The sequence below is a fragment of the Curcuma longa genome, chromosome 11 (genome assembly GCF_044706935.1).
Source record: "Curcuma longa cultivar G26 ecotype Majalengka, Jawa Barat chromosome 11, ITB_CL_G26_1.1, whole genome shotgun sequence".
In the NCBI taxonomy this organism is placed as follows: Eukaryota; Viridiplantae; Streptophyta; class Magnoliopsida; order Zingiberales; family Zingiberaceae; genus Curcuma; species Curcuma longa.
The window spans coordinates 20,828,826-20,847,255 of NC_133871.1; the positions used below are offsets into that span (position 1 = coordinate 20,828,826).

General features: G+C 38.2%; 3 protein-coding genes and 1 long non-coding RNA gene across 4 annotated transcripts; 2 read left to right on the forward strand and 2 right to left on the reverse strand.

Annotated features, from left to right (window-relative positions):
* The first annotated feature begins 209 nt into the window (after nt 1-209).
* Nucleotides 210-1,643, forward strand: LOC141839961 (uncharacterized). Its single transcript, XR_012602721.1, has 3 exons — nt 210-266; nt 337-424; nt 1,341-1,643. It is a non-coding gene; the product is annotated as an uncharacterized LOC141839961 (long non-coding RNA).
* Nucleotides 1,644-3,101: 1,458 nt separating this feature from the next.
* On the forward strand, nt 3,102-6,502 carry LOC141837316 (mechanosensitive ion channel protein 1, mitochondrial-like). The gene is made up of 5 exons (XM_074724741.1): nt 3,102-3,180; nt 4,123-4,172; nt 4,730-4,837; nt 5,760-5,981; nt 6,389-6,502. The coding sequence occupies exons 1-5, from the start codon at nt 3,102-3,104 to the stop codon at nt 6,500-6,502; spliced, it is 573 nt and encodes a 190-aa protein (XP_074580842.1).
* Nucleotides 6,503-8,737: 2,235 nt separating this feature from the next.
* Nucleotides 8,738-9,532, reverse strand: LOC141842070 (brassinosteroid-responsive RING protein 1-like). Its single transcript, XM_074730287.1, has one exon. It carries the CDS (start codon nt 9,402-9,404, stop codon nt 8,808-8,810), a length of 597 nt encoding a protein of 198 aa, XP_074586388.1. The 5' UTR covers nt 9,405-9,532; the 3' UTR covers nt 8,738-8,807.
* Nucleotides 9,533-16,175: 6,643 nt separating this feature from the next.
* On the reverse strand, nt 16,176-18,330 carry LOC141842004 (scarecrow-like protein 21). The gene has a single exon (XM_074730216.1). It carries the CDS (start codon nt 18,076-18,078, stop codon nt 16,342-16,344), a length of 1,737 nt encoding a protein of 578 aa, XP_074586317.1. The 5' UTR covers nt 18,079-18,330; the 3' UTR covers nt 16,176-16,341.
* Between the last annotated feature and the right edge of the window lie 100 nt (nt 18,331-18,430).

Below are 18,430 nucleotides of genomic sequence, written 5' to 3' on the forward strand. Positions count from 1 at the left end.
AGGATTATTGAAGCCTAATTAAATTTAACCTGAGCCCAATTAACTAGGCCCGATTAAGGCCCAAAATAACAATTAGGATTAATGGTTAAAAATTTATAGGCTATTGGATCCAATACCCGTTAACCCAAATCCGCAACCAAACCTAAAGTCAAATCCCTATTTCTTCTCCCCACAGCCGCTGCTTCCTCTCATTCGTTCAATTTCCCCTGACCCCGTCGGGTGGTGGCGAATTGAAGCAACGGAGACGCAAGTTGAGGAATCATTCGGTAAGCTCTAGTTAATGGTTGATTGGAGTTTTTGGTTGGTTTGATTGTTGTTTTTCGATTTGGATTGAAGGTTGCGGTTGGAATCGGGAGTTGGGGGTGTTCGGCCGAGAAGCTTTGGATCGGCAACAATCGGGTAGAGGAGCTGAGGAAGTACGCTGGTAAGGGCTGAATCTATTAGGATTTTTTTATTTTGTTGGATTTCGTTGGGTTTCGGTCATAGAGAAGGGGAAACGGACAGAGCTCGTAGAGTCGTAGATTTTTGAAAACTTCTCATGTTGATTTTGTTCTCAGTGCAAATAGTTAGTTCTAACAAAGGATTTCTCGGGCAGCTTTCTGATCTTGGGTAGATTTGTTGCAACTAATTTTAATTTTCTTTGCGATCTGGGAACGGTGATCTTGAATTTAGTTACCTCTCCGATCAGTAAACATTGAATCTTGTTACATTTTTCTGAATGGCAAAGCACTATCTGCAGTAATTCTTTTCTTCCTGACCTACCCTATCAGCAAATATGCTTGGAGTGGACGAGCGATGTCAGAGAAGGAATGCCATCTTATCAGCATGTGGACACTTCAAATGACAATCTGGAATGAGCATATATTTACATGACTTTGTTATTATTATTTTTTTTTGAAAAAAGATTTGAGTGGTCACCATCCAGATATTTTTTATTTAGTAGAAGAACTAAGTTACTTGATACAGTTCGTTACATACAAGATTCATATTGATGCTATGTACCAGATATTACATACAAGAGCTATATTGATGCTATTTACCAGGATATTGAATCTACTGATCCTCAAGTACCGTCCTAAATTTATTTTCTGAAAAAAATTTAGTGGCAAGTTGAATTGTTGAATTTTTTTTATTTTCATCAAAGATTAGAAGAAAGTAAACAAAATTTGACTCAACATTTTTCTTTCGATTTTGATGACCAAAATGACCACTCTTTCTAAAGAATTACTGATTCAAATGAATTTTTTGAAGAAATGCAGCTGTTTGATTTTTCACAATAGATTCTTCACATTAGGTTTAAAACATATCTTTCTGTAATTTATCTTCTGTTATGCTTGCAGAATCACTGTCTGAAGTAGTCAATAATTGCAAGGCCATTAAGGAATTGGGGCAAATTGTCTCTTTTTTCTTTTTTTATAGAACTTGGAATTCTAGAACTAATAGTAGAACGTATTCGTCACATTCTGAAAGCAATGAAGATGTAAATAGTAGAAATACAGAGTCTCCAGCTATTAATTGGAGTGAAATGGTTGATCGTGCTCACCAGTCATTTATAGATATTGCTTTTCATTATCAAACATATCTGGTGAAGTTCATTATTTCAGTCACTGGGACTGTGTCTGCCACAATGATTAGTTGGATAGTCGTGCCAAAAATTTTGGAAAAATTATATAAGTATACTCCACATATGGTAAGGTTGCTTGCTGCGACCTAAAGGTCATGCCCAAAGGCAAGGTAAGGCTGCGTACAATGGATCCTTTCCACAAGGCGGGGCTTCCGTGTGTCCCCTTGTATTTTTTTCTAAGAGCTCAACTATCCACCAAGTTTCTTATGAGAAAAGCCTTTGGGGTGCTTTAGAAGACCCAACAAAATATTTTATTACCTTTGTGGCTTTTAGTTCAGATGTGAGTTTTGTTTTCCTCATGTCAATACTGGTTTTTAAACCTGTTCATTTAATTTGTATCAACATTGTCAATTTTGAATTAATTTTTAGTATTTATTACCCATTGTGTTTTTTTATTTATACCTTAACTTATATCTACATTATCAGCTCAAGGTTAACTTTCAATATTTCATTTGGCTGCTATGCATTAAACGTAATCATCTATGTAGTGAGATCGAACAACAAAATACCATCCCCAGGAGGGTAAGATTTCTTTTATAGATAAAGTAGGCAGCTCAACGAGTATAAGCTTAGGCAGGCTGAAAACTACTTTTTAAACAAATGAATGTTTGACTCGGAAGAAGGAATCATTTTTTCACAATGTACAGATAAATTTGCATACCATCTTTGCATTGTGAAAAAATGATTCCTTCTTTCCGAGTCAAAACATTCACTTGTTAAAAAGTAGTTTTCCCTACAACCTAAGCCTATACTCGTAGCTGCCTACTTTATCTATAAAAAGAAATCTTACCCTCCTGGGGAACTTGAAGTGCAACAACATTTTGTATTTCGATCTTACTACATAGATGATTACGTTTAATGCATAGCAGCCAAATGAAATATTGAAAGTTAACCTTGAGCTGATAATGTAGATATAAGTTAAGGTATAAATAAAAAACACAATGGGTAATAAATACTAAAAATTAATTCAAAATTGACAATGTTGATACAAATTAAATGAACAGGTTTAAAAACCAGTATTGACATGAGGAAAACAAAACTCACATCTGACTAAAAGCCACAAAGGTAATAAAATATTTTGTTGGGTCTTCTAAAGCACCCCAGAGGCTTTTCTCATAAGAAACTTGGTGGATAGTTGAGTTCTTAGAAAAAAATACAAGGGGACACTGTGGAGTATACTTATATAATTTTTCCAAAATTTTTGGCACGACTATCCAACTAATCATTGTGGCAGACACAGTCCCAGTGACTGGAATAATGAACTTCACCAGATATGTTTGATAATGAAAAGCAATATCTATAAATGACTGGTGAGCATGATTAACCATTTCACTCCAATTAATAGCTAGAGGCTCTGTATTTCTACTATTTACATCTTCATTGCTTTCAGAATGTGACGAATACGTTCTACTATTAGTTCTAGGATTCCAAGTTCTATAAAAAGAAGAAAAAAGAGACAATCTGTCCCAATTCCTTAATGGCCTTGCAATTATTGCTTTCATCTGATGCACTTGGTGTGCTAGGGCAATCTATTGTAACTATTGGTGCCATAGGAGGTATGCTTTGATTATTTGTTGGATGAAATCTTAATATTTATTCTAAGCTATTTTTAGTATTCATATTGTCTTTGTTCCTTAATTGATCATTGTATTGTACCTTTATTTTCTTTGTTATGTTATAGTTGGTTATCAACTTCGTAATGATGTACTTGTAATTATGATGATGTAGTGGCATAACTATAGTCGGTCATGCATCTTTGTGTTGTTGAAGTTTTTGGGTCTTCTATTGTCGTTTAGACTTGTTAGGTTTGATTTATTCTAAATCATTCTTGATAAATAAAGGCAACTAATTTTCAAATTAATTGAATGACAATTGATTTTTTTTAGAAGGATCATACCCCAATTGCATAATTTTTTTCTTTAGACAAGCGACTCAAACTTAGGTATTAAATCCTCATTCCATCTTACTTGCAGGTTATAGTGTCAAATTTGGCATCCCTAGAGAGCACCCCAAATATCTTTATGTGATTTTTTATTTCGGTGTTGTCACTTGGTAGTTAGTTTAGACAATCTTTCAAAGTAAACTCTTAGGATCATATTTGCAGACTCTACAATGCTTAACCTTCTTGTTAATGCAATATAATCATACACACATAATAGTTGCTGTTGTGTGACATGGAGGTCCCGGGTTCGTCTTGGAAGCAATCTCTTGCAAAGCAAGCTAATAGATCCTTCTCCGGGATCCCGTATTGACGGAAGCTTTATGCATCGGGCTGCCATTTATACACTTAACAATTGTTATCTTACACACTCGCACTTTTTAATCGTTTCATCAATAATGTCATAAAAATTATACGCTCTAGAATCATCCAAGTTGAGTTTTTGTTGTTTGTTTATATTGTTAACTGAATTGTTGAAACTGAAATTTATATCAAGTGTTGTTAGATACAATACTTAAGGCTCTTTGATTAAGATATTGTCAATCTATCTTCATTGCAGGTGTGGCTACTGCTTTTGCTGCTAGAGACATCATTGGCAATTTGCTTGTGGTCTTTCTTTGCAATTTTTAAAGCCTTTTGGAATTGGAGACAATATAAAGGCATTTAATCTTATACTTTGTTGAAAATATCTTTGATATTTACAATAGTAAATAATTTTGTGTTATTCTATTTATTTTTCTGCTTTCAACTGTCACATTTGGTAATTTGAATCATAGCTGTTTTAACCAAAAGTTGTCTTTAGGTTTTTCATTGTCAGCTTATATATATATATATATATATATACTGCTCACCCAACTATGGACAATCCACGAACACTATTATTAAAATTATATTTTTGTTAAAACTTTCTTTACGTGAGAATTGAAAATCAGATTTGGAAAAAAATCCGAAATCTAAATCCTAAATCCAAAATCCGAAAAAAATTAAAAATACTAATTCAATTTGCCACATCAGCAGTGCCCATGGGTTGTCTATAGATGAGTGAGCAAGGCAAATAATTGATAAAAAATATGCAAGTTTTTATCTTCTTTCTACATTTATGTTTTTTGATTTTCCATTTGCTTTATATGTTAAAATGCTAGTGATTAATGCTTTTGAACATGCAGGCTGGGTCAGTAGAAGGCCAAGTGGTAGAAATGGGACTCACTACCACATCCTTGATCAATCCTGAGAAGTTCCCTGTCATAGTTCCAAACTCACTCTTCTCTAGTCAGGTGAGTAATTCATGGTTGTTGTGCTAGAACATTAAGCCCTAGGAAATTATTGTTTCCAATTGATTTTGATTTTTAATTTTTGTTGATTCATAAGTTCTCATGTTCTAAGCTCTTATTTCTTCTTGCACATAGCATTATGCATTAAAAGGTTTTCTATAAATAAGATTATTAACAGACAGAATAATATGTTTATAAATTTGCAAAAATATTATTTTGTGAGAGCAAAGGTTATAAGATTTACAGTCTTTTATTTAGTGTCTACGTAATATAGTTGGGACAAGATCATTAAATATAGTCCCTACATATTTTTTTCACCAATCAAAGTAATGTGTCAACTCCAACGGAAAGGAAAAAAATATGGCAATTCTATCCATGTTGAACTAAGGAAATCTAGTAAACTTTCTATGATTTCCAAGCAACACATACCAATTATCCCAGTTGGTCCTTCATTGTATACTTGTGTGCGGCCACAGAGTGCTTTTTAAAATATTGCTTCCCTTTGAGTGAGCATTTTATATAATTTTCAGTTAGTTTCTGATTTAATCAGATCTTTGTTAATCTAACATATGCATCACATGGGAGTCTAAACAAGTCAAGATTTGCATTTGGGCCTTGTTTAACTCTTGAAATCAAAGCTTAGTTGTAGTTTACCAAGTTAGAATAGATAACAATTTTTTTGGTTTCTTTTCATATTTTGCAACATACCTGAAAGTTGAAATGAGAAAAAAAAGAAGCAACCTTAGTGATCAGTTTTGGTTATTGCATCTATGTCATCACTGGGGTTAGTGATCAGTTTTTTTATATTCCAAAGCTTGGCAATGAGTTGTACCTAGTTAAAAAATTTTCATTTGATAGCTAGACAAACACATTGCTGATTTTGATAAGTTGTGATCATTTATTCTTTTTTGGTTCGTGAAAATAGGTGATTGTGAATAAATCACGTGCTCAGTGGTTTGCTAGCCTTACCAAAATACCTTTACGAATTGAGGATATAGAGAAGATACCCCTTATATCTGAGGAGATAAAGTGTATGCTAAAGGGATATCCAAAAGTTTTTATTGGAAAGGATGCTCCCTATTGCTACCTCTCTCGGATAGAGCATTCATTTGCAGAGCTTACACTGGGATGCAATCTCAAAAGCATGGTATATCTTTCAAATTCCAGTATTTTTTCTACTATAAAATAGATGATTAAATCATAGGTTAAATTATATTAACCTCCTGGGGTTCTCCTCTGTTCATTGATGTGAAGCATGTGAGTTTCAAAATTTTTGAATCTTTTTTTTTGTTTATTTATTTTGTTAACTTAATTGCCATATCTTTATCTTGAAACTGAAGGTTTGTTCATGAAATATTCAATATTTGAGAGGAGTATAGAGATTTCCATAAATATGGATACAACATGAAATTTTCTCTAATTGTGGTCTATAATCTATTTTCAGCTGCAATTTCGATTTATAAGTAGCACTATCAATTATGCTAGTCTAAAATTGTTAGTATGAAATTATATATTTTTTTAGAATCAAAATTGACATAAATTTGTCCATTTTAGAGAAAAGATGAGTTATTTGCTGCAGAACAAGATATCCTTCTGCAAGCTGCACGGATTATCCGACAACACGGTGCTGAACTTGGAAGCAACCTAAATGATCAAAAAAACTTTTGACAGTATTAGTAGGCTTTGCATCAGGTATCTTGTTGTTCATTCTGAACTTTATTGTGCAAATTGTTGGTAGAAATTTTTTTGTTATACATGCTGGTTACTTTAGTTTGTTCTATGTGGTTCATTTTAGTCAGGCGATGTGGGTGAGCATGTAAGGAAGAACAGTGCTTGATATATATTTTGCAATACATGCTAGTGAAGTTATGTGCCATGATCATGCAAGAACTAAATAACTGAAGATTTTATGCAGTCTCTTGCTAATGTCGATCTTTTCTACTATATTTCTTCTAATAATATACGTGGTCTTATAAAGCGTCGCCTATACTGATTTTGAAGGGGACCAAAAAGCTATTACACATGGTATATGGAATCTACAGCGTACTTAAAGAATATTATTTGTTCATTTAAATCAATTCAAATTTGTTGAATCCATGTAATGGTACTATTGGAGTTATATAATAGTCACTCTAGCTTTGAATGGAGAATTATCTTACATCCAATATGGTGTAGGAACACCTCGTAGTCAAAGATAAAAATCAAGTTAAACTCAACCGAATTTACTTTCTCAGACCACATATGCATTTATGCAGTGAATCAATCTGACATTGCGTAGACATATGATTGTTGAATCCTGAAGGATGCAAGTTATTTCTGGGCCTGTCAGGATCAACATCATATTTCCCTATCGCATGCCTCATCATTGCACTTTACTATGTGCATTTAGTCTGCATTGTACAGTGCACAGCACTCAGTATGCAGTACTTGCCAACTGTAGATAAAAGACAAACAACCAAAGAATCCTAGACATACATAACCAAGGAATCCTGTTTCTAAAGTTCTAATAGAGTATAGAGATTCTATATATAATCAATAAAGAATGAGATTCATATATCATATATATATATATATATATATTTGGAAGGAAAAAAAAAAGTGATTCTGATTTCTGAGCGGTGCATCACCACTTAGGTTTCATATTAGTTTTAGAAATTATTACTGCATTTGAATCAGCAGATATCAAGTGAAGCTTAGCTTTACATTTCAGACACTAGGGGCAAAAGGACAACCAGTGATGGTATCTATATATTACACACTTAAATGTAGTAATCGTAAATGGTTTGTTTCTGGAATTAGTCAATATATTCTTTGTTAAGAGTCATTTGTTACGGCATTTTCTTTTACAGTTGATTACATGTGCTGTGTGCGAGTTATCAATGTTGATTTTCTTATTAAGTTAGAATGCATGACCATTCAGTGACGATGAGTAAAACGAGTATTGTCCGCTCGCCAGTAGACATCCAGTTTTCTGATTAGGTTTCGTTGTGCAGGTCAACTTTTGTCTACTGGAGTTTTTCTTGGTCTCAGAAAAGTTGGAAGCAAACAAAAAAAAAGAGAAAGGAATGACCTAAGAAGTTTTGTGAGCTGGTATCTTTTGTTGTGCTGTACATTGCTAACTGAACGTTTCACTTATTCTTTAAGCGAGCAAACGATACTCCTTTTTGATAGAAACATGTCGAACATGGGCCACTCGATTGACCTCTTAATGTAAACAGTCTCACAGTGGGCAGTATGTTCCTTGGTAGTGACGGAACGATTTTGGCCATTTCGTTGATGATATTTTTTGTTTAACCAAATTAAGTTCCAGACAATTTTGTTTTTAGAAAAATATCTTTTTGATTTTCAATGCCTTCAAAATTTAATCTAAATGCAAGCTGATTTTTTTTTTTTAAAAAAGAGATGTGATCTGAACAAAAGTTTATCGGAATAAATTTGAGGCTTCGAAATATCTATGTTTTATTGGAAACTGAAAAAGGATACATTGCAACCTGTTTTAGAAATTGGTTTGTACTTCGATTTTGGAGGGAATCTGAAAATCACTAAGCTGGGAAAAATTACATTGGAACATGATTTATTTATTGTTTTTTTAAAAAAACAAGGTTTAATTAAAAATCAATAAAAAAAAGCTATGATTTAATAAAATGTCTGTAAAAATTCTTCCAGGTATGTTAAAACGGCAAGGAATATGCCACCGATTCTATTGAATAAGGAAACTTAACGGCTGACTTTATGGCTCGTTGGCCTAACCACTTTATAATTGTCTAACAATTAAACTTGTCCATTTCCTTAATTGGGTTGTCGTTCTCATTCTCGAAAGTTTTTTTCTGGCAAGAGAATATATACATTTCAGGTACTGTGAAACCTTGCGTGATAGTTCGAGCCCTAAACTACAGAAAAAGAAACAATAACCTTGACCATTTCCCCCTTTGTTTTTTGAGAAAAAAAAATGTGATCTGTTTCTTCGATTCGATTACAGTTCTGGAAACCAGGGGAGAATCGTCGGACTCGGCGCCGCCGCCGGAGCAATCCCAAGAGGAGCGAAGTCTTCGTAGTATGACTCCCACGGTACGTCCTCGGCCCACATTTGCTCCTCCGGCTCGACCTTCGTCGCACCCGGAAGCAGCGGAGCGCGGCAGAGCGGGCACGTCCGCCGCTCGTGCTCCAGCCACTGGTCGAGGCACCCGCGGTGGAACAGGTGACGGCAGTTGCTCAGCCGCCGGACCTCCTCCTCCGCCTCGAACTCGCACAGACACACCACGCAGCCGCTTCCGCTCCCTCCTCCTCCTCCTCCTCCTCCCGGCTCGAACTCCCCCAGCTCGCCGAACCGCACAGCCGGGAGAGCCTCCTGTATCCTTGCAGCCGACGCCGAGGCCGGTTGGAATTGGCCGAGCAGGGCGGAGGCGTTGGTTTCAGGGAAGGGGACGTCGTCGGTGTCTAGGAGGTCTCCGAGGCCGACGGCGTCGAAGGCGCGGAGGAGGAGCCTCCGCAGGTAGCCGAGGAGCAGGACCACGTTGAGGAGAGCTCTTGGCAGCATCAGCAGGTCGGTGTAGGCCACCGGGAATCCCATGCCCAGGCACTTCTCCGGCGACTCAAGATTTGATTTTTATGCTCCCTCTTCTCTTCTCTTCGAATAATTTGGGGAAATCAGGATGTGACGAGAGATCGCAAGAGCGTAATTTCGACGCATTTCTCCTCTTCTCTCTCTCTCTCTCTCTCTCTCTCTCTTCTCTCCTCTTCTCCTCTCCTCTTTTATGCATCTCTGTTCATGTCAATTTATACAGAAGAGGATAACCAGGGCAGGGCAATTTCATCAATTTAAGGGACCTCATTTAATAGTTTTAAGACTTTGGCTTCTCCCTTTGTCAATGTCGTTGAGGTTAAATAATAAAAAATAATATTGGTACTAAAAAAGAAAATTTAAAATAAATTTCTTTTTATAGTGGAGAGAAGAATTATATGAGAGGGGAGACAGGCCATACAGCTTGTCTTTACTCGAATTAGTGTGGATGTCCTTTCCTTTCCTTTATAGTTGTTTGTAAAGGTAATTGATGATAGTTATTACTACTATTTTGCCCTCTCATAAGAAAATTTTCACTTCAGCTTTATGAGTTTTTTTTTTATTTTCAAAATGGCCCTAAAAATTTTTACTATATTATATATATATATGCTATTACAAAAATCTCAAACTAAAAGGAATTATTACAATTTGTATTTGATAAAAGTCTCAAGAAATTATGATTTTGATTTTAAAATGGCAATAATTATTTAAGTTTATAATTTTAAACTATCTTTTTACTATTTATGTGTTATTAATTGACATAATTTATGAAATATTATGTCATATTTAAATATGCACTAATGTCATATTTAAATCATAGAATTTATTATACGTTCATAATGGATCTGTTGTATCATCATGATATTTTGTGGGCACTAGTCTTTTTTATTTATTGGATTTTTAACTTTTTTAAATTTAAGAGAAATCAAAGAAACGATTAGTTTGTGTTGGAATTCATTTATATGATCCTATTTTCATTATAAAAAAACAAAGGAAGTGTTTTAAAAAATATATAAAAATTCAGTTTGTCATATTCAAATTCCTACAACAGTATCTAAAAACTCAGAGAGATTATCTATAAAAGAAAGACGTGGAAGAAAACATCCATGTTTTTTTGGGGGAGGACAATTGAATTGTGCAGATTCAATGCATTGCATGGAGTTTTCTTCAAAGCCGCCACACATCGCTATCAAGTTCGTGACCACTTTTTAGTGTTTAGAAACAAATTATCAACTACCTTGGAAAATATTAATTTTTAACTTGAAATTAATTATGAAAATTGATAAATGAACATTTTAAGCTTAATTAATTCTTAAAGTTTTGTGGACGCCAAGCAATCGGATTAACTTAAATTATATTTTTATTATATAAATTCAAATTTTTTACTTACAGTTAGTGGAAATTACATAATTGTTTTTTCTAATTGTAATTAAACTTTTTTATTACCTTAATTAGTTTTAAAAATTTTATAAATTATTTCTTATGAATTCAAGTTTAAATTTAATTATAATTTTATATTTTTAAAGACGAGATGATTTTTTTACTGTTTAATACTTCATAAAATTCTTTTCATATAAAATTAAACAAAAATTATAATTTTATGGAAGTCATTGTTTTTGTTTTATAAAATTATTATTTTTCGTACTAATAGATTGTGTTACTTAAACTTTATAAGGATCTTTTTTTTTCCAAAAAAAGAAATAGAATAGTTTTAATAATAAATAATAATAAAAGAAAAACCTTATCTCATTGGCAATACGAAAAGGTAGGGCCCTCTCGTACTTCCGTTGGTTTATTTAATGTGGTGATAAAGGTCACAACTGTAGGTAGTTTTGAGGCATTGCATCTGATCATTTCTACGGCCAAACATGCATTGAATATGAAGCATGAGGAGCACGAGGTTGGTACCAACCTGATCACATCCGTTGAATCTTAGAAAGCATGCACATGTCACGGACTCGCACTTGCGCGTGAATTGAATCTGATCAATCATCAATACTAAAGCTGTACTGCTGTAGAATCAAAGAAAAAAAAAATGAATGAGCTGAGAGATTGAACTGAACCATGTTTGGATAAGTTTTCTTATCATTGGACACGTGAGTGACTGGCTCCATTACTTGCCTTGGCACTGTTATGCCGTGCGCCTCGCACCGTGACTCGACTCGTGCTAGCTAGCTGCACCATTACTTGTGCAGTTGGCTTAGCTAATCACACCACACCCATACCTACACTCATATAAAAGATATTTTTCATCGCACTACTTTAATATGGAACTAATTAAAGACGTGAACAATAAGACATCCCAAAAAATCAAAATTTTTAATTGAAATCCTCCTTAAATCCAACAGCACGAACAGTCCAAATTAAAGTAGGCGTGCAATCAACTTACCGATGGACATGTGGCTCCAGCCCCGTGTCCAGTGCTACCATGAGAGGACGTGGTAGGACCCCATATCAAAGCAGGTTACTTTGTTTTGACTTGCTTTTCCAAGACTTCAAGATCTTGTTTCTTGTATGAGGACCATTTTGGAGGGGAGGGCCACCTATTGTGTTGTCCACCAGCTATTTTCATAGATTCAGAGAATAATTCAAATATGATATGATGAGGCCAACACAAATGATTGACCTGTAGTTGTATTCCTGTTACAAAATACATGATCAGTTAGCTAAAGGTCATGTACAAGGTATATATGGACCTTGGTAGTGTATTTTATCTTTCTTAATCTTCACCACCAACGGTTGTCTTTTTTCATTTATATAAACAGCTCCTAGCAATTTTGTGTTCAGAGAAAAAAGTTGTGAATATTCTCTTAAATCTGCACCAGTTTGTTGAAGATGAGAGGGATCTGATCATTCTTCTAATCTCATGTTTCCTTAGCTTGGGTATAGTCAAAGCCGGCAATTCGGCATAACTAATTCATACCTTGCGAGTGTTATTTATCAATTAAAGTGTTATAGAGCTGTCTCATTTTCTTGTTTTGCCCACCATTATCTCAAGATATGATCCTGAAGCATGATACCACATTAAATATTCAAATTCTTTTAAAATGGATTAAGCACCACAAGCGTGTACAACAATAATCATTTTACTCAAGGAATCTCTTGTTATAGTCAACTCAAAAAAGATTGCAAATTAGCTTACTATAGGTTTATATTACAATAAAAAAATATATATGATCCGATTACTCGGAATGTTGAATTTTTACTCCAGAAAATTAACGAGGAAAGACATGGTGATATTATGATTTGTTCATGGAATCTAATAAATGAGCAACCAATATTTGGTTGAGAATTAGAGTACATCCGGAGCCTTGATTGTTAAATAATATCAATTAATTGCCAATACTGATCAGTTTGAAAACTATAAGAAAGGCTTTGTCAACACTAGGCTAAAATCAAAGTCCCAAAAAGCATATAAAAGCAGGATGGGTTCGAGCTACCATAATAACAGATAAACAGGAAGATACAATTAGATACTGTTAAGTAACTATTTAACATTCATTATATTCTAAACATAAATCATATATAAATTAGTAAAAATTGGAAGGAAGACATGAGCTTTGTATCATTAGTGCCCAATTATTGGAATATCCACTCTCTTGACGTGTGATTCATTCATTTGTGGTGGTATAATTGAGATCTAAGTTATTCAGCCTTCTGTACGAGCATCGCATCCACAGGAATATGGATCTAGAAATCTATCACCAGTATTTACTCCTATTCTTACAAGAAAAGTTCAAAATAAATACTCACCAGAGCAGCTTTGGCATGCCCAGTGAAGGATGAATAATTGCAAGCTTAAACAATTGTCAAGCATGTTCAGTTTCTCTTGATGACCTCTCCTAAATTTGGCATATTTGTAACAAGTATAAAATTTTGCAGGAGACTACTCAAGATACTTCTCTTTTCTTCAGCAAAAGGTGGAATCCGCCACCCCAGCGGCCCCACACGGTCAGTCCCATGACCATTTGGGAAGAGGTAAATTGAGAAGTTGTAGTTGACCACGACGAAGGAGGGCATTGTCTCGGTTTCGCCAAGATTCGACCTTTGCCACTTCAGCAACTCTACTCCGTCGTAACCAACTCAACTATGCTCCGGGGAAAGATATTTCTCAATCTCACACAGGATACTTCCATTGATTATGACCTACTTGCAGTTCAGTTTCAATATGCAGTAAGAAGGAAAAAAGAAGACACAGAAGACCATGAAAGATACTTCTAAATCAACTTTATATATCCACAATCCAAATAGCACCGCAATGAATGCTAGAAAGTATAGTATAAATAATAGATTGTACATTATACCTTCCTCTTCGGAGCCATTCAAAGCCATTTCCCAAGATTTGTCAGGCACGGTTAAGATTTATCAACCTTATCTGAAAGTGAGCTACCATGAACCAAATTTCGCAAGAGAAACATATTGTGAGGCATTAACTTAAACAGTTCTCTTTTGTTGATGGTTGTACCATGTTTTTCTGGCTCCCTTCAGTGAATCACTGAGTAAGCTAGCTTAGTTTTTTCAAAAAAAAAAAAAAAAACTTAAACGTTCCTGAGGAAAATCGAAAAGGTGCCAACAGAATATTGCAACATCCCCTGCATCAAACTGAATTATGAGACCAATAGCAGCAAGAAAGATAAGGTTAAACCAAATAAATTTTGATATTTTAAAGGATAAAAGAAATCCACTGTTGGTTTGATATAAATGAAAGGAAAATAGTAAGAAGATAATTTTAACTAACAGATGCTTAACGTTTTTGGTGAGGCACTAGTTCCTAGGGACAAAATCTGATAGAGCTTAACCCTTTTCTTAGAAGGTGCAGAAAAATGTTTTAAGTGAATAATGAAACAAAGTGACTCCAACATTTCCAAACAAAAAACAGAAGCAGACGATCTATGCATGGGACAATTTGTTTATGAGTGTATAAACACAGAATCAAAAAAATGGCAGCCCTTGTGTCCTACTAAATAATATCCAAATTCAAATGAGTTATTCACATTCAGTAACTTCCAATCCAGATATTAAAAAAAAATCAAATACTGACACTGTCATGAGCTGAATTATAGTAGCCATTGTCTCATTGAGCCCATGTACCTTTTAGACACTATCACTTTGCATTTTTCTAATCGAAGAAAGCAAAGAAAGGTACTCTTTTCACGTGTAGATCTCTCCTGTTCTAACCCTGCGATCAAGTTCATATGATGCATAACATATCCTATAGATGATGCAGTAAAAAAATTGATGGATCAAATGGCAAACGTAACAACCCAACAAAAAGGGGAAACGATCTATATTTCCCGATTCATTCGATCGACACGTAGTAATCGAGATACTCCTCGATAAACAAAGGGACACTACCACAACGCACCCACCACTATCAATAGAATAACATGATTCTCAGAGATAGGATCTATCTTTCCAGTATTGCTTCTCGTCTGCTGCAAGCACATTGGACTATCTCTCTCTAATATACCTCCCTCACCATATCCAATGTTGTCCGAAATTCTAATTTTTCTTTTGAATTTCTTTCTAAAAACAAATAAAAGATACTAACATTTGTCAAGTAGAATCTTACTGTCCGGGACCGCCACTGCTTCTCGCAAAGCTCCTCCGCCCTTCTCATGGGCCCCGTGGTATCGGGAAAAATGCGACGAGCTCGCTCAGTCTCATTCCACCAGTCTTCGAACTCGATAAATATAACGTCTGGGACCAGATCTTTGGCATCTCGATGGACCCCGATTATGTATCTATGCCCTTGGCACGATACCTGATTGAGGCAGCTTGACCTAGGTTTCGTGCACTGTGACGAATCAACAGGGGGCGGGCGCCATGGCGCCAGATGTGTAGAGGAAGAGGCAATAAATGATGTGGAGAGCCAATGAATTGGCATGACAACGGCCTGGTCGAAGAGGAGCAGGCGTCGGTGGTGCTGCGGTGATGGTAGAGACGAGAGGCCGGCCAATCGCCATCGGAGAGACGCGGGAAGAAAGACTCGACGAGTCTTGCTGAGGAATATTTGTGGGGGAAACGGTTCGGCTCGGTTTTTTTCTGCAAAATCCGGTCCAATCCGAGAGAAATTCGAGAGAGCAACAGCCGTTGTTGAAGTTGGGCGCATGATGTGACCGTTGGTGGAATAACTATTAACTGATGATGTGACATCACATCCACGTAGATGGCACGTAGACACGTTAAGGTGTCGATACATTTCGAAGCAGATTTTATAATATGTTTTAATTTATATTAACTATTTTAGATTTTTTTTTTTTACATTATTGGTCCGTCAAAAAAGTTGCAGTATTACTTACTGAACAGCCGCGATCTAAAAGATTATGCGACTTTGATAACTAAAGGCCCAGTCGGCGACGGCGTCGGCGGTACCCACGTCCGCACAGAGAACATTCTTCTGCGTGCCAAACTGTGAATTAATCAAATCCTTGACCTTGCCTTTGATTTTGGTTGGATACAAATTAATCAAAGTCCCGACTTGGTAATAAAATTAGTGCAGAAAACATTGATAAACAATATTTAAAACTAATAAAATTCCTAATATTCTATCTTCCACGGTAGGTGAGTAGGTGAGGGATTCTCCACCATTCCAAGTCTTTCCTTTTATTGTTAGTTAAGAGTCTAAGAGCAAAGATGGTGTCATTTTTTTTATAATCGGATTAATGACTAATTTTTATTTACTAAAACACAAAATAGATGGTGGCCAGAACAAGTGAACGGAGCAATAGAAAAAGCACCCACATCACTTTTCCCAAAGCAATGCAACACGTATAAATATGACGTCATAAATAGCTTACTCTAATTAATATCCAATACAAAGGGGAGTTACTAATAGATTGGAGGAATAATTATGGTTCATATTAAACAACGGGGTCCGGTTCGGCACACATCCGACCGACCCTATTAATCACGTAATTAATTCGGTTTAATTGACTCTACCGGCTTAGTGCCACGTGGATGCCACCGTGAGAATCTGCCCCTTCCATGCGAACTGGATTCGGTTCGCCTCCTCCGCGATGGAGAAATTGAGATTGGTCCGCATTGATTCGAGCCGATTTTTGACGGATTCGACCAGAGTCGGCCCGAGTTGGACCGGCTTGAAGCCTGCCATACCCATCCGGGCACGCCATTTGCCGAAGACCTCGCAGCGCTCGACCCGGTCGGCGCCCTCCCTCGCCACCGAGTTCACCACGCGCCGCGCCAGCCCGCCCTCGATGCGGCCCCGTTCGCCGCTGTCGCGGGCGGCGGTGGCGTCCAGTGATTCGAGTAGAGCGCCGTAGTGCGAGCACGCGGCGGCGAAGCGGCCCGCGAAGGCTGCGGTGTTGGTGTTGATCTCCTGCTCCACGAGCACGACGACGCGCGGACCGAGGGCGCGCAGGCGGCGGAGGAGCTCGTCGCGAGGGTTCGTCGGGGAGACGCTCTCGTCGGGGATCCGTGCGAGGGAGAAGGCAAGGTTGACCGCGAGAGCTTCCCCCGCCTCGCACCCGAGCGCGGCGGCGTCGAGCTCCGCCGTTCGGTGGTGGACGACGTCGAAGCGGACGGAGAGGCCATGCTGCTCCCCTAGCTTCTCGATGCGGTCGCTGACGGTTCTTAGAGTTCCGCCGATGTGGTTGTTGGTGAAAGGGGAGGCGGGATCGGCGACGGCGGTTATGCGGAGAGATGGAGGACGGCCTGCAGGCCGGAGGCGATGGCGATCGACGAGGGCGTGGATGAGCGCAACGTACTGACCTCCATGACCAACCTCGAAATCGAGGATGTGGATCTTGGGAAAGTCCTTGGTGGCTTCCAGAATCGCCAAATTGGCAGCCATGAGGCCTAGCTTGAAGCAAGGGGAGACCTCGTAGAGCATCTGCGAAGCCGCCAAGTGGTCCGTGCCACAAACTTCAGCGACCGTGGGAAAAGAGCCAGCTGCAGGCGCCAGCTTCAAGCGGACAAACAGCACGGCAACCATCATCGCCGTCAGCCGCTGCTCCGGGTCACCTCTGTAGTTCGCAGCGCTCTTCAGCACAGAGAGATTCGCGTTGGCCATGTCGGAGTTACCGTCGGCGACGGCGTTCGCAGTGTCAAGGAGCATCTGCCGCAAAGAAGCCCCAGAAGGGATCGCAGCGACCAGCGATGCGGGAGGCGAGCTGGAGGCAGAGGATGATACGGTGGAGGAGGAAGAGTTAGTTGGAGATGGAGAGAGCTGGTTTGCCCCTGATACGGCCGGCGCAGGTGCCGGCGCGGTGATAAGCTGCTGCATCGCCTCGCTCCACTCGGCGGTCGTCACGGCGGAGCCAGAAGCACTCACCGCGTCCTCCTCCTCGTCGTCCAACAGAAGCCGCCGCTCCAGCTCCTGAAGCCCGTCCCGCAGCGCGGTTGAGGGGCCGATCTCCGCAGCCGGTGCAGAGAACGGCGCCTCCTGGCGACGTAACGAACCCGACGCCGTCAAATTCAAGGAAGACAGAGAGGAAGACGCGCCTAAAAAGAGATCTTGAGGCGGAGGTGTCGAAAGATGCGGAGGAACTGAGGATGCAAGAAGCGTCCTTTGTTTCACCGAGCGAAGGAACATCTGCTGCTGCATCTGCTGCTGCAGCTGTAGCCTCTCCATCTCCGAGAGCGGCCGCTTCAGCAAGCCACCACCGCCTGCCTCCGGCACGCCAAAGCCGAGCTCACGCCCGGGAAAACCTGTACTCGCCATGTTTCCCTGCTCCAGAGAGGAGGAAGAAGAAGAGGACGAAGGCGAAGGGGAAAAGGCTAAAGAAATCTAAAAAGAGCGACTCATATCAAGATGACAGCCTTCTTTTCCAACCCTGAAACAGAGTAATCTCCGTCCCTCCCACATTTTATTATATCAAAAATATAAAATCGAAGAGAAGTACGCTGTTTTCTTGCCCGATTTATACACCAATTAGTAATTAATTAATGAGAGTGAGAAGAGAGGAGAGAGAGAGAGGAGAGAAGATAGAAGCAGGATGAGGCGACGTTGGCGAGGTGTTGTCCACACGCGGAGCAGATGCCCGTTTCCTCTTCTCGGCGCCTAGCCTAATTGG

Bases quoted from the DNA above. Each gene is read 5' to 3' on its own strand.
- LOC141842004 (XM_074730216.1), bottom strand. From the start codon at position 18,078: ATGGCGAGTACAGGTTTTCCCGGGCGTGAGCTCGGCTTTGGCGTGCCG.
- LOC141842070 (XM_074730287.1), bottom strand. From the start codon at position 9,404: ATGGGATTCCCGGTGGCCTACACCGACCTGCTGATGCTGCCAAGAGCT.
- LOC141837316 (XM_074724741.1), top strand. From the start codon at position 3,102: ATGGCCTTGCAATTATTGCTTTCATCTGATGCACTTGGTGTGCTAGGG. The intron at 4,173-4,729 runs GTCTTTCTTTGC...TTGAACATGCAG, and splicing joins TCATTGGCAATTTGCTTGTG to GCTGGGTCAGTAGAAGGCCA. The intron at 4,838-5,759 runs GTGAGTAATTCA...TCGTGAAAATAG, and splicing joins ACTCACTCTTCTCTAGTCAG to GTGATTGTGAATAAATCACG.